This window comes from Nycticebus coucang, chromosome 7 (assembly GCF_027406575.1).
Source record: "Nycticebus coucang isolate mNycCou1 chromosome 7, mNycCou1.pri, whole genome shotgun sequence".
NCBI classification, from domain to species: domain Eukaryota; kingdom Metazoa; phylum Chordata; class Mammalia; order Primates; family Lorisidae; genus Nycticebus; species Nycticebus coucang.
Genome location: NC_069786.1, coordinates 67,231,701 through 67,246,258, shown reverse-complemented (window position 1 = coordinate 67,246,258; position 14,558 = coordinate 67,231,701). Strand labels below are relative to the sequence as shown.

At 41.7% G+C, this 14,558-nt stretch overlaps 1 protein-coding gene across 1 annotated transcript in view; it reads right to left on the bottom strand.

Annotated features, from left to right (window-relative positions):
• Positions 1 to 267: 267 nt before the first annotated feature.
• GORASP2 (golgi reassembly stacking protein 2) overlaps positions 268 to 14,558 on the bottom strand; it is a 34,335-nt gene continuing 20,044 nt past the window's right edge. The window contains exons 6-10 of the mRNA XM_053598097.1: positions 11,667 to 11,793; positions 9,450 to 9,573; positions 4,669 to 4,752; positions 3,098 to 3,214; positions 268 to 1,594 (exon numbers count right to left, since the gene is read on the bottom strand). Of these exons, the coding sequence (XP_053454072.1) occupies positions 1,254 to 1,594; positions 3,098 to 3,214; positions 4,669 to 4,752; positions 9,450 to 9,573; positions 11,667 to 11,793 (793 nt within the window). The 3' untranslated portion in view covers positions 268 to 1,253. The remainder of the gene's footprint in view (positions 1,595 to 3,097; positions 3,215 to 4,668; positions 4,753 to 9,449; positions 9,574 to 11,666; positions 11,794 to 14,558) is intronic.

The following is a 14,558-nucleotide window of genomic DNA, read 5'->3' as shown; positions in this document are numbered from 1 at the left end:
TTCCTTTTCAAAAAATTAGATTGTTAACTAAAGGAAATATTCTAGAAACACTTATAGTATAAACAGAAATTAGGATTAGACGAGAAGCCTTCTTTTATCATTCAGCTTTAAGTACAAACCTGGCTCCAAAGTGGATATATCCTTTAACTGGCTGGCACTGGGCTTCCTACTAGAGCTCCAGGCTGGCCTGAACTATTTCCAGCCGCGGTCACCTCAGCAGTGTTCTTCACCGCAGGGGATGAGTGCTAATGATGAACCACTTTTCTCTTATTTCAAAAACGGGGATATAATAAACATTTAATTTCACTCAATAAATCAGGTCCAGTGAACTTATTATCTCTTAGAAGACCTAGGAGGAAATGAAATGAGAAAAGTACTTTAAAGAATCGTGACATCCTAGTGAGGAATAGGACACACAAGGCAATGAAAAGTTGTAATTTAAATGTTAACACAAGAAGAAAAGTGAAACGACTGTCATTTATTGCTGTTTCTATCCTTTCCCAGCATAGCAATAGTGTAAGTAGCCACAAAGTGCCACCTTCTGGTTTAAAACTGTGCAACGTCTCCTTTATTTCAAATGCCATTTTATGATGGACATATAAAGCAACAGCAGCAGTTACAAAATGTTGTCTGAATAATTTGAGAGCTCAAAAACAAGGATCTGTGTATAGGCTGAATAAAAAGATGTTCAGTTAATAATGCATGTTGTGTAACTTTAACAGAAATCTTCAGTTGGAATTCTTGTGTAAACCTCAATAGAGATGTGACTTGCAGAGACCAAAAGTAAAATATCTTTTCCTTTTATGATTTAGTGAGGTGGCCTGCATTCTTGCAAATGATTTACAAAGTACAAGAAATGTTACATGTGAATAGTAGGCATAAAATATTTCATTTTCTTACAGAAGGAGCAGCAGGGGGACAGGGAACCCAGCAGATGCCCTGCTACCACCTTTCCCAAAGAGGTACACCCCAAGAATGGCAGTGAAAGCTTGGCAGCAAGCCACCCTTACAATTCTTTTTGGTTGTTTAAAATACAAGCACTTTCTGACATTTCCCTCCCTGGCCTGTGAGCCCTACCCCAACTTGGCAGGATATAAGCCCATTTCCTCTTGCTTAGTTTCCCCCTAGAATTATTTACAGGATGCCTACAGATAGGGTACAAACTAGTATGAAATTAATGGTAGTTTGCATTTGCAGACACGCTCCGTGGTTTAAATGAATATACCACGCCAATTCCAAAGAATGGTTCAAGGTTAAGGTGACTCAGAAGCATTTGCATCCATAGCTGCAGAAACAGGTTTCTCGCTGGCTGAAGCGGAGTCGCTGACTCTGTCCTCAACAGTGGTGAGGATCTTGGAACTGGGAGGCGTCATATCCACAGTGAGTGAGGTGGCGGCGTCTGCCTTTGCAGTAGTTGTGACAGGGTCGGAGGGTGGGCTGCTGGTGGGTGGGAGGGAAGACAGCAGCTCCACTGAGCTTGCTGCAGGAGAGCCCTCAGGAACCAGAGGGAATGACGGGAGGAACTCAGATGACACCGGGAGAGGTGCAATGCCAGGTAAGTTGCGGGGAGGCAAGGAAGCAAGAGGTGGCAAACCTAGGACAAAAACGGCAAAAATCACATATCCTCCCAGCACTAAAAGAGCAGTAGTCATTGTTAAATGATGATTTTTATTTGCATTTCATTAAGGAAACTGAGACTGAGGAGAGAGAACACAAATCATAACCTTTGCTTATCTCCAGTTGGAAGCCATGATAAGGTTAAGTGTTTCCTGCAATGGCTAGAAAGGAAAACAGGGTCCTGGGCTTTGACGCTCCATGGGACTTAGCCCAGCACCGAGGGAAGACCCACCCCTCCAGCCAGGATGGACAGGCACCTGCACAACAGGCAGGGCAGCTACACTGGGTGTTAGATGGGGGACTCCTGCTCCCCAGGGCAGGCCGCAAGCTGGCTTACAGCTGCACTTGATGGACACCAGGGAGAGATGCAGAGGCTATGCTGCAGGGCTGCGGAAGGGAGGGGCTTGGGTTTTAGTCCCTCTATGAGACTCCTCAGTTACCAAGCCAAAGGGTAAGCCCCGTGATTGACAACTATTTGTGTTACACTCCATGGGCTTATTCTGATGATTTTAAAGTGCAGAATGTAGGAAAGAACTATTACATCAAGAAACAAAGGAAAGGCACTTTGTAAAACACAGGTTTGGGGCTGGTGAAACCCTTTCTGCTTTTAGAGCCTATCAAATCTGGAGAGAGGGCGGAGGAGCCAGAATAGGCACGGAAGACAAGACGGAGGGAAAGATCAACAGTAACTGGGAGTTTGAGTTTACTAGTACTTCTTTTGTTTTTCTAACCCTTGCACTGAAAACTAAGGTTAATAAACACACACAGATGGTGTGGGTTACAAGAGGGACAATTACAATCCAGAGAGAAATGAATGCTACAATGTACACCCGGGGGTTGTTAAGATCACTCTGGTTAATGACTGATGGGCCAAACTACCCGTGATCTGGGTAATCATTAACTATGCAAGCAGACCTCTGAGATGCTGCCACTTCATTTCCAGTGTGGACACTTGACTATCTGCTATTGTAGCTATCTCTAGCTAAAATTTCTCACAGTTTTGATTATAAAAACATCTGTTAACAATAGGGAATATTTATAAATAAAAAGCCCAGCCATCTGAGCAGGGGTGACAGTTATATGCCCTAAGTTTCTGGGCCTGGGCTACATCACTTCACCCTGGGTGGCAGCTGCCCCAAATATACACAGAATACTGGGAATTCCTGCACTTCTACTGAGCAAACTGAACCATAAAGCCAGGGCAGCAGAACCCACCCATGCACCTTATTGCTACACTTGGCCTTTCTGGGGCTTGAGCTGTCAGTATGCAGGGTGAGGAGGAGAGGCAGCCAGGCCCCAGAGAATCACAAAGACTTTCTTCTTTCTGCTTACACTTTTTAAACAAGAGATGAATTTATTTGAAGTAGCTGAAATTTGGTAAACTAATTTGCCCTTTCCAGAAAGAACTGAACTAGAGGACTAGCTTTCCTGAACAAAGCTTTTTATTAGTGAGTAGCCGAGGTTAAGATCTATAACATACCCGCGTTCATGAGTTCTGATAAGCCAACCCCTGGCATGATGTGTGGTGCAGGGAGGTTGAGGTGGAGGTTGGGGAGGTTGGGGAGGTTAGGCAGTCCTGCTGGTAAAGGCATCAGACCTGAACAGAAGGCAGAAAAGAACAAAAGATAAATCTCTTCACCTGGGGAAAAAAGAAATCCTTGTATATCAAAATAATACTGTCCCTTTCAAAGTGAGAATACCAGAAGTCTGCTTAATGTGTGGCAGTTTTATAACATAATCACATTGACAACTCAAAATCTTACTTAACTAAAAATATATTTCTATACCTAAGTGATTGGATTGATTAAGGTAGCTAAATGGGTAAAGGTTAAAGAAAATAACCAATGCTCCTAACACTCTGGAACAAGAAACCGCCTTAGAGAAAAGGCTTATTTTAGCAAATATGGCAGTAAATGGAACTGAATTTTTGATGGGTAAGGTTTATAGTCTCTTGGCTTTCCAATTTTTTTTTTTCTGAAACAGTCTCACTTTGTTGCCCTTGGTAGAGTGCTGTGACATCATAGCTCACAGCAACCTCCTCAAACTCTTGGGCTCAAGCCTTCTGAGTATCTGGGACTACAGATGTGCACCACTATGTCCAGCTAATTTTTCTGTTTTTAGTAGAGACAGGGTCTTGCTCTCCCTCAGGTTGGTCTGGAACTAAAGCACTCTACCTGTCTTGGCCTCCCAGAGTGTTAAAATTATAGATGTGAGCCACTGCACCCAGCTCTTTTAAAATTTTTTATTCTGAGGCCATGAGTGGGTGGTGGCTCATGCCTTCCCAACTACTATGGAGGCTGAGGCAAGAGAATCACTTGAGCCCAGGAGTTTGAGGTTGCTGAGAGGTGTGATGCCACACTACTCTACTGAGGGCCACAAAGTGAGACTCTGTCTCAAAAAAAATTGAAATAATTGCAGACATACAGTTACAAAGGAAGTAAAACAAATCTCCACATGTTCACATTTACCACCCTGCTTCATCATTCTCTGTGTGCACACTCTTGGCTCATGGGATGATAATTAAAGGCCCTCACAACAAAAGTATATTTAATCACTGAAATAATACTAGATTATCAGCTGGAAAAAAGAACTTGGTTTCCACTAGGAATACAAAGAGAAAAATACACAAAAGTTTAGTGTTAGAGCTCCTAAAGATCAAGGATGTCTGTTCATGTGAACAACTATCAGAAAGAACGGACTTCTACATATTCCTTAGTAGACTGAATTGTGGGGGTGGGAGTGGTAGTTGGCTGAGGATAAGGAGCCTCAGGCTTGGCAGCTAACTAGCCAGCAACTATTAATAAGATTTTTGTTTCCTTGTCAACTAAGGAAAACTGCCACTTGCTCCCATTTATCACAAAGTTACTACAGAGATAAAATGAGATTAAAAGACGTAAAAAGTCACTGCATATGTGTAATTCGTTTCATTGTTTTTTAAACTTGTTTATTTTTTTGGAATAATGTCACTTGCCAACTTTTCATTGTTTTGTAAGGTGTAAGTATTAGTAGTACTATCATCACTAGCCACATCTTTAGTCTGTCGCTGCTTACCTGGTAATGTAGTAGTTGGGTTCATTGGTGGCACAGAAGTGAGGGACTGATTTACTGGTGGCAATAATGGTACTGTTGGTACACCTAAAATAAAACACCATCTTTTATTGTGTTTGTTGACAAATTCAGTCAACAAAGAATGAACAGACTAGATTAGGGCAAACTTTGGTCCTCTCCTCCCAGCGTGGTCAGACCTTCATTTGGTCCTGAATGCTGGTGGCATCACTGCTTGAACATTACGCTTTATAGCAGATCCACTAACTCTGCCCATAGCCCTTAACAGAGGCGGTTACCAGAGCCTGAGCCAAGAGGGCAGTCCTACCCACCCCCAGCTCACCAGACAAAACATTTACACTTGCATTAGATTTGGAAATAAGACGCAAGGATTCTAGTGAATCTCTACTGGGCACCTAAACTAAGATGCCATGTAAACCTGGGGTGCCAGGGGGGCCACATGCCCTGTAAAACAGCGAATGCTGGTCCTGTGAAAGAGGAGAATGGCACAGATGGCCTGAAAGAGACAAAAGGGCACATGAACCACTAGAAATGCAGAAAATGATTAGGATTCCTGAATCTCTATTTCCTTTTGACCTTAGGTTCTGGGACAGTCCTTTGAAGTCTAACATGTTCCCACGTGTAGTGATGTAACCTACTCCAGCAGATTTTGCTGATATTAAAACAATAGCAATACTGCACATATTTTAGATTTTGTCTTACATAGATCTGTAAATATGGTAGCAGAAATAACATTGTGCCTGAAACTATAAATCATTTTCAGTCTTTTATTTATTCATGTATTTACTTATTTGCAGAAATCAAAGCTATGCAAAAGTTAAAAAGAAGAAAAAACAAAGAAAGAAAAAAAGAAGGCCAGCTGAAGCACTGGCAAATGCTGCACTGGATCCTAGACTATGTAATGTCGCTCAGACACCACGGACGGTTCTCTGTTCTGTACTGAATTGTTACTGCATGCTTTGTTAGGTGGCCATATACAATAGCACCCCATTATAACTTTTTTATATTTGTCTTTGAATCTTGGTTTTAAGAAAATAAAAACAGCTTCGATTGGCTAGTAAATTTGCTATTTCATAATAAAGTCTTTCACATAAGTTTCTTTTCACTCTTAAAGGTAGATACATTCACAATCGCAAGAATGCCTGACTGAATCTAAGCCAGGCATTCTATATCTAGGCCTATCTACAAATAGGCTTCAAGAAGTCTTTGAAGCTCCTAAAACTGTAAATACAACAATATTTGGGTAAATTGTTTTTAGTGTTTATTTGATCCTCCAAGGGGTTAAATGGGTATTAGTGAGTTCATTCATTCAAGTTTTTAGGACACTTATTACACGTCAGACATTGTTCTAAGCACTGAGGTACTTTACAGTATGAAGAAAACAGAAATCACCTTCAGGAAATTTCTTTTCATTTTTTTTTTTTGAGACAGAGCCTCAAGCTGTCACCCTGGGTAGAGTGTCGTGGCATCACAGCTCACAGCAACCTCCAACTCCTGGGCTTAAGCAATTCTCTGGCCTCAGCCTCCCAAGTAGCTAGGATTACACGCACCCGCCACAACGCCTGGCTAGTTTTTGGTTGTAGTTGTCATTGTTGTTTTGGCAGGTCCGGGCTGGATTCGAACCTGCTGGCTCGGGTGTATGTGGCTGGTGCCCTAGCTACTTGAGTTACAGGCGCTGAGCCAGGAAATTTATTTTCTAATGAGGGATAGGAAAAGGAAGAGAGAAAGATATCAAACAAGTAAAACACACAGCATGTAAACTAGTGATATATTTTCTGCAGAAAATGCAAGCAAGGAAGTGGGACAGGGAATATGAGGGTTACCAAAAAGGTCATGCTGATCAATGCCATTTCAAAATGGTATAATCATTTCCTAAAGATTTCATAATCCAAACATTTTCAAACCCACAAGAAGTTTTTAAAAAAATATACTTTTATAGCGCTACAGATACTGGTTTGGGCTACATTGTAGCCTCCTATCCCACATCTTTGTTTTTTTTTGCAGTTTCTGGCTGGGGTTGGGTTTGAACCCGCCACCTCCGGCATATGGGGCCGGTGCCCTACTCCTTTGCGCCACAGCCGCTGCCCTGAACCTTCTAGTTTTTTTTAATGGATTTATTCAAAAGTGAAAATGTCTGGCTGGGTGCGGTGGCTCACGTCTGTAATCCTAGCACTCTAAGAGGCCAAGGAGGGTGGACTGCCTGAGCTCAGAAGTTTGAGACCAGCCTGAGCAAGAGCAAAACCCTGTTTCTAAAAATATCCGGGCATTGTGGCAGGTGACTGCCACAGCTACTCAGGAGGCCGAGGCAAGAGAATCACATAAGCCCAAGAGTTTTGAGGCTGCTTTGAGCTATGATGCCAGGCACTCTACCAAGGGTGTCAAAGTGAGACTCTGTATCAAAAAAAAAAAGGAAAATGTCAATTTCTGTCAATCCTTTTGAGTGATTATTGTTTTATTTATATTTCTGGCTTAATATTAAAGAAGACATTTCTCTGGAGTGTAATAATGGAGTACATAAGCCTATTACAACAATACAAGTAAAACTACACTATAATGAGGAAAGATTTAAATGTCAAAGAGAAATGAGGACTTGAAGAGTGATGTCAGCTATCTCCTAAGTCAAAACAGCTGCAGTGAGGCATCTGGAACACTCTTACTCCTACGAAGGAATTCAGGCACAATGTAGGCTGCCTTGAGAAGTAACCCAATCCACCTTTATTAACTCTTTTTAGGAATAAACTAGAGAATTATCTGATGATATGTAAGCAAAAAATTGTAACATCATAAAAAGGACTCATAAAATACCTAAATGAAATAATCTCTAAGATACCTTCCAACTGTGCCTATTAGATATTGATGACATTGGTATTTAATTTCATCTACAAAATGTTCTAAAACTAGATTGAGGCAATAACTGGATAACTCTACACATTTATTAAAGATAATTATTGAGTTGTATACTTACAGTGAGTTAATTTTATGGTATGTGAATTATACATCAATAAAGCCAGAAAAAAGCAGCAAAGAAGGGGTATAGAGGCACACCACCACACTGATAACTGGTCAAGCTGGGTTGAGAAGGTTCATTATATTATTCCTTCGCTTTAGTCTATGTTTGAAATTTTAAATTTCATGTAGAAAAACACATCTTTGGGAAATTAAACCAAGACTCTGAAAAGTGCTAGAATTAAAACCTAAGGGTCCAACTCCAGACACAATACTGTTAATCTTACTATTCCATCTTGGTGGTAGATTCCAGAAGGAAGTGGTGTACAAGCAAAATTTGAACACAAACATTTAAAAGAGCTTAAGTAGAACAGATACTAATTAAATATAACTAACCCTATGTCAGCATTTCATTCACTTATTCAACATTTATTGAGTATATAATATATTTGGCAGTATGAAGAATGAAAAGCAGAAGATAGGAGATTGGAAAAAGAGAAAAATAAAATCCACCAATATTCCAAGTTAAGAACTATATCATGACTCAGTAATGCCACTCCAAGGTACATAACCAAGAGAAATGAAAACATATACCCACATAACTGTATACAAATATTCATACCAGCATTATTCTAAGAGCCAAAAAGTAGAAACAACCTAAACGTCCTTCAACTGATAAACAAAATGTACTATATCTGTACAATGGAGCATTAGTTGGCAATAAAAAGGAATGAAGGCTCAGCGCCCATAGCTCAGTGGTTAGGGTACCACCACATATACCAGGGCTGGTGGGTTCAAACCTCGCCCAGGTCTGCTAAACAACAATGACAACTAAAACCAAAAAATAGCTGAGCATTTTGATGGGCAACTGTAGTGCCAGCTACTTGGGAGGCTGAGACAAAAGAATCGCTTAAGCCCAAGAATTTGAGGTTGCTGTGAGCTGTGAGCTGTGAGGCCACAGCACTCTACTGAGGGCGACATAGCAAGACTCTGTCTCAAATTAAAAAAAAAAAAAAATTAAGTATTAACACGTTACAGCATAGATGAACATTGAAAACATCATTCTAAGTGAAAGAAGCCAGTCACATATTATATGAAATGTCCAGAGCAGGCAAACCCACGGAGATAGAAAGCAGATTAGTATTAGTCGCCTAGGCTTGGAGAGCTGGGGCAAAAAAGAGAGTGACTGATAATGAGAGGGTTTCTTTTGGGGTAATGAGATATTGTAAATTTAATTGAGGTGTTGGTTGTACAACTCAGAAAATATATTACAAACCACTGAATTGTATACTTTAAATTGATGAAGTTTATGGTACATACATTATATCTCAATAAAGCTGTCAAAAAACAAAAAACACACACACACAAAAAAAACCCCAAAACCACAAACAAACCTAAAACAAAGAGGACTGTATCAGGTGAGAACAAGGAATACGGAATAGGAGGGAGACAGGCACATGCCCTCTGAGCAAGACTGGGTCCCTAAGGAAGGAATGCATCTTGCTCACTTTTGCATCCCCAGAGCCTACTCTCTTAGAAACATGCAAACATTTGCTGAGTAAACAAACCAACTAAGCAGAATTTAAGAGTCCTGACTCTACAAATTTTATAACCTAAAGGAAGCCCAGGGTCTAAATGTGTGGAGGTTTAAGCCTTGTGTGTATGTACAAGATGATTTAGTGTTAGCATTCAGACAGGACCTGTCCACTCAGAGCATACTTAAGGTTTCCAAGGCACATCAGCATTAATTTTAAAAATTTAATGCAAGAATATTATATAAAACAAAGTAGACTGAAAATAGAACATATTTTTCTGCACACCTGTACTGAGAACATTACTGACAGCTGGTGGAGTTGAGCTAATGGAAAGTCCAGACAGACCCTGTTCGATCCCTGTAGTTCCTGGTGGTGACAAAGATGGGGGATTAACTGAAGACAGCTGGACCTTCCAAAAAAAGAAAAAAAGAGAGAAAATTTCTTGAGTTGATTCAAAAGGAAATATAAATATTGGCTTTCACCTGCCCCACAGATACATACTAGGATCATATACAAGCTGTCAAAAGTTTCATCTGGCTCTTCTGCCTTCAGACACTCCTTCCTAATTTTGATACATGTCAGGGACTATGCACTTGCAAACATCTCTGTGTTATGTTTTTATTAGGTCACTTCTAGTCTCTGTGGACACATGGCTTCTATTCCCAGTCACACACTGTTCTAACTACTTCTATACTAGGATAGATTCTATTTTCTCCTCTTTCTAGCCACCCAAAAATCACTTTATTCAACCCTTTCTTTTTTTATTAGACAGGCCTCACTATGTGGCTGGTTTTGAACTCCTGGCCTCTAGCCATCCTCCCACCTGGGCCTCCCAAAGTACTGGGATTTATGAACATGAGCCACAGGACCCAGCTGATGTTTTTTTTTTTTTTTTTTTGAGACAGCCTCAAGCTATTGCCCTGGGTAGAGTGCCGTGATGTCATAGCTCACAGCAACCTCAAACTCCTGGGCTCAAGTGATTCTCTTGCCTCAGCCTTCTGAGTAGCTGGGAGTGCAGGCGCCTGCCACAATGCCCAGCTATTTTTTTTTTTTGGTTGTAGTTGTCATTGTTTGGCAGGCCTGGGCCGGATTCGAACCTACCAGCTCTGGGGTATGTGCCTGGCACCTTAGCCACTGGAGCTATAGGCGCCAAGCCTGATGCTTTAGTTTTTAGTTAGTTGGGAATACAAGAGTTAATGGTCCTGTAACGTCTTCGTAAGAAACATTAAAAAAACCCTCTAAGCCTGCTCAAATATCTCTTATTCCTTAAAAAGCCTGACTTTGATCCTGCAATGCCCCTTCGCTCCACCTACACTACTGCCACACACCCAGATCTCCTTGCTTTCTCAATCAAATTTCCTGAAGGAAGAAGCAGCAACTGGCACCACGGCGTCACAGCTCACAGCAACCTCAAACTCTTAGGCTAAGCGGTTCTCTTGCTTCAAGCCTCCTGAGTAGCTGGGACTATAGACGCCCACCACAATGCCTGGCTATTTTTTGGTTGCAGTTGTCATTGTTGTTTAGCAGGCCTGGGCCAGGCTCTAACCTGCCAGCCTCAGTGTATGTGGCCAGCACCCTACTCACTGAGCTACAGGCGCCAAGCCCAGCTGGCATCATCTTAACACCCACCACTCACTCTGGCCCCTCTAATTTGCTATTTGCACCCTGTCAAGTCTCTGAAATTGAACTCACTCAGGACATGTTTTTTCTCACTCCTTCCACTTGACTTCTCTGCAGCACCCGCTATTTTTTGGTTGCAGTTTGGCCGGGGCTGGGTTTGAACCCGCCACCCTCGGCATATGGGGCCGGTGCCCTACTCACTGAGCCACAGGCGCTGCCCACTTTTTTTTTTTTTTTTGAGATAGAGTTTCACTTTGTCACCTCCTGGTACAGTGCTGTGGCGTTATCGCTCACAGCAACCTCAAACTCTTGGGCTCAAGTGATTCTCTTGCTTCAGCCTCCCAAATAGCTGGGACTACAGGTGCCCGCCACAACGCCTGTCTACTTTTAGAGACAGGGGTCTCGCCTGTGCTCAGGCTGGTCTCGAATCCGTGAGCTCAGGCAATCCACCCACTTTAGCCTCCCAGAGTGCTAGGATTACAGGTGGCTGACTTTTTTTTGAAGCTTTGTTTTCTTTTTGGACTTTTGTGCTCCCCTTGTTGTATTCACTTTCTATCCATTCAGATTTTCATTATTCTGACCCCATTCCTTAGACTCACACAGACACAATCCCTCCATAGTTTTTATCAATACTCACTGGGTTAAATTATCCCCTCTTTCCTGATGACTATTACATCTACATCTCTAGCCCTGTCCTCTTTCTTAAAGCCCAGAGTCAACACCTACCCTCCATCTGGATATCTAACAGGCACCTCAAATTTAGCATCACTACTTAACTCATATCTGCCCTGTCTCAATTAGTGTCACCACCATATACATCAATACACTTGACTTGTTTGAGTGAAAAGTACACAGCATAACCAGGTAGTGAAGTTTTCTCACCTCTGTAAATCCATCTTTAAGAGGAGTAATAGGTGTCATTTGTCCCGGAAGAGAAATTTTCTTTCCTTCTTCAAATGGGCGTGTAGGTATTCGATGTAAATAACCATACCCAATGCCACATCCTAAGCTATAAAAACATTTTTTTCTTAAAGTTATTAATCACAGTTTGCATTTCTTTAAGGTTTTAAACTATAAAAACAAATTTCCGTCCTTTTAAATGTTATCTTAATCTTATGCGGTCTCCTCTGATGACCCCATATGAAACATCACCCTTCCTTCCACCATGAACACTACCCTTACTCCTTCATATTTTTTCAAGCATTTATCACCATCTAACATATTGCATATTTATTTGTCTATTGTCCGTCTTCTCCCACCATAAATGTTATTAAGGTTGTTAAGAGGAGAGACCTTATTTATTCAACAGTTTCTAGCACATGGGTGATAATGAATGACACATATACAGCTTTTCCATGCAGAGCTTCATGTATGTCTCTATGAGGACATCATTTACACATTCCACAGTTCTCTTTCAAGAGTCTGACACAAATCAGTCCTGAATATTTAATCCAGATTCTTTCTATCTCAGCCTCCCATTGACAGCAGAGGCATTTTCTTTCTTTGCTTCTTTCTATAGTCTGATGGCCTCCCAACACTTCTTTGTCCTTTCTCCATTTGGGGAATTACTTTTTGGCTGGTGGGACTGCCAATCAGGGTACCTGCCCAACCCAAAGCAAGAGAGTGGCCTGTGGCCAAGGCCAGGCCAATCAATCTCTCTTGCTCAGGGCTCCAAATCTTGCGAACGACAGAAAAAAACAAAAATAGCTTTATCCCTTCAGAGTGCGCTGATGAAACTGCCAATCACAGTAGAACCTCTGTAAGTTGACCACCTAAGAGACTGTAACAAATTGGTCAACATAAAGAACCTGACCTACTATATTGGTACATACATATGGTGCATGTCCATGAAATTAGGTCAATTTAGGAAAGCAGTCACTGTAGGGAGGTGGTTAATTATGGAGCTTCTACTGTAGTTCTTTCTATCTAATTCCCTACAGGTGTTCTAAGTCTTGCCCTTTCTATATCTTTAGTTGTTTCTTTGCTTACGTGAGTTATTCCGTATCAATAAATATCTGTTTATGATAGTAAACAGCTGGTTTTTAGTGTTTGAAACCAAACACCACATTTTCATCCGCTCAAGGTACAATAAATCCTCCATAGGTGACCATCTCCTTGAGTTGACCTAATTTTGACAGACCGGACATGCGCCATATGTATGTATCAGTACAGTAGGTGTGGTTCCTTAAGTCGACCATCCCTGTACGTTGACCAGTTTGTTACAGTCCCTTGGGGTGGTCAACTTACAGAGGTTGTACTATATCCAATTTCCTGACGATAGTATTTAAGGCCCACAATCAGGTTTCAACCTATTTCCATCATGATGTCTTTTTTTTTGTTTGTTTTTTTGAGACAGAGCCTCAAGCTATTGCCCTGGGTAGAGTTTTGTGGCATCACCAGCTCACAGCAACCTCAAACTCCTGGGCTTAAGCAATTCTCTTGCCTCCACCTCCCAAGTAGCTGGGACTATAGGTGCCTGCCACAATGCCTGGCTTTTTTTTTCTTTGGTTGTAGTTGTCATTGTTGTTTGGCGGGCCCAGGCTGGGTTCAAACCCGCCAGCTCAGGTGTATGTGTCTGGCGCCTTAGGCGCTTGAGCCACAGGCGCCGAGCCCATGATGTCTTTTATTTCCCAAACTACTTGGACACTTTCAGAGTAGGCCATGTATAGATACCTCTGTGCCTTTCCCCTGCCAAGACATCTATTATCTCCATGGTTACCACCACCACCAAAGCAGATAGTGGCCAACTTATCCAAATCTGACTTGCACAATGACGCTTCATCTCACAAAATTACTTGTTCCTTCTTCTCTCATCATTAAAACTATAATTCTCACTGGACTGGATCTCAGACAGATTTGGAGACAGAAAGTAAGATTAAATAATTTATACTAATTAATGGTAGCTACATTTTAAAACAAGGTGGTTATTAATCAAAATAACTAAGTGGTGGTACAGAAGGCACTAGAGACAACAGCAAGACCCTCTGCAAACTTAAAGACAGTCTAAGAATGAAATTAAGAGAAGTAAGATGTAATTAGTGAAATGTGGTCAGCCTCTGAGGAAGGAACAAAAACAAGCATGGAAATGCCAAAGGCATGGTCAGAGGCAGATTCAGGAAAATGTTCTGTTTGGGCCTAAGTAAAATAATGGCTATCAATGGTAATAAACCACACCAAAAGGAAAAATATCTTCCAAAAAAAAGGAATAATTGCCACGAGTCCAGAAAAGAAGGCTTCAGTATTCAGTAGTCATCACAATTAAACATAGAAGAATGAGTCTCTTCTGGTCATAGGCGCTTCGGCCGTCGCGGGTTGCGGTGCAGACATGGCCAAGTCCAAGAACCACACCACACACAACCAGTCTCGAAAGTGGCACAGAAATGGCATCAAGAAACCCTGATCACAAAGATATGAATCTCTTAAGGGGGTAGATCCCAAGTTCCTGAGAAACATGTGCTTTGCAAAGAAGCACAACAAGAAGGGCCTGAAGATGCAGGCCAAAAATGCCAAGGCCGTGAGTGCACGTGCTAACCCAAGGAGGTTAAGACCAAGATTCCAAAGGGTGCTAGCCGTAAACTCAGTCGACTTGCCTACATTGTCCACCCCAAGCTTGGGAAGCGTGCTTGTGCATGCATTGCCAAGGGTCTCAGGCTCTGCCAGCCAAAGGCCAAGGCCAAGGATCAAAGGCCCATATGCTGCTTCACCTGCAGCTCCAGCTTCAGTTCCAGCTCAGGCTCCCAAAGGTGCCCAGGCCCCCACAAAGGCTCCAGAGTA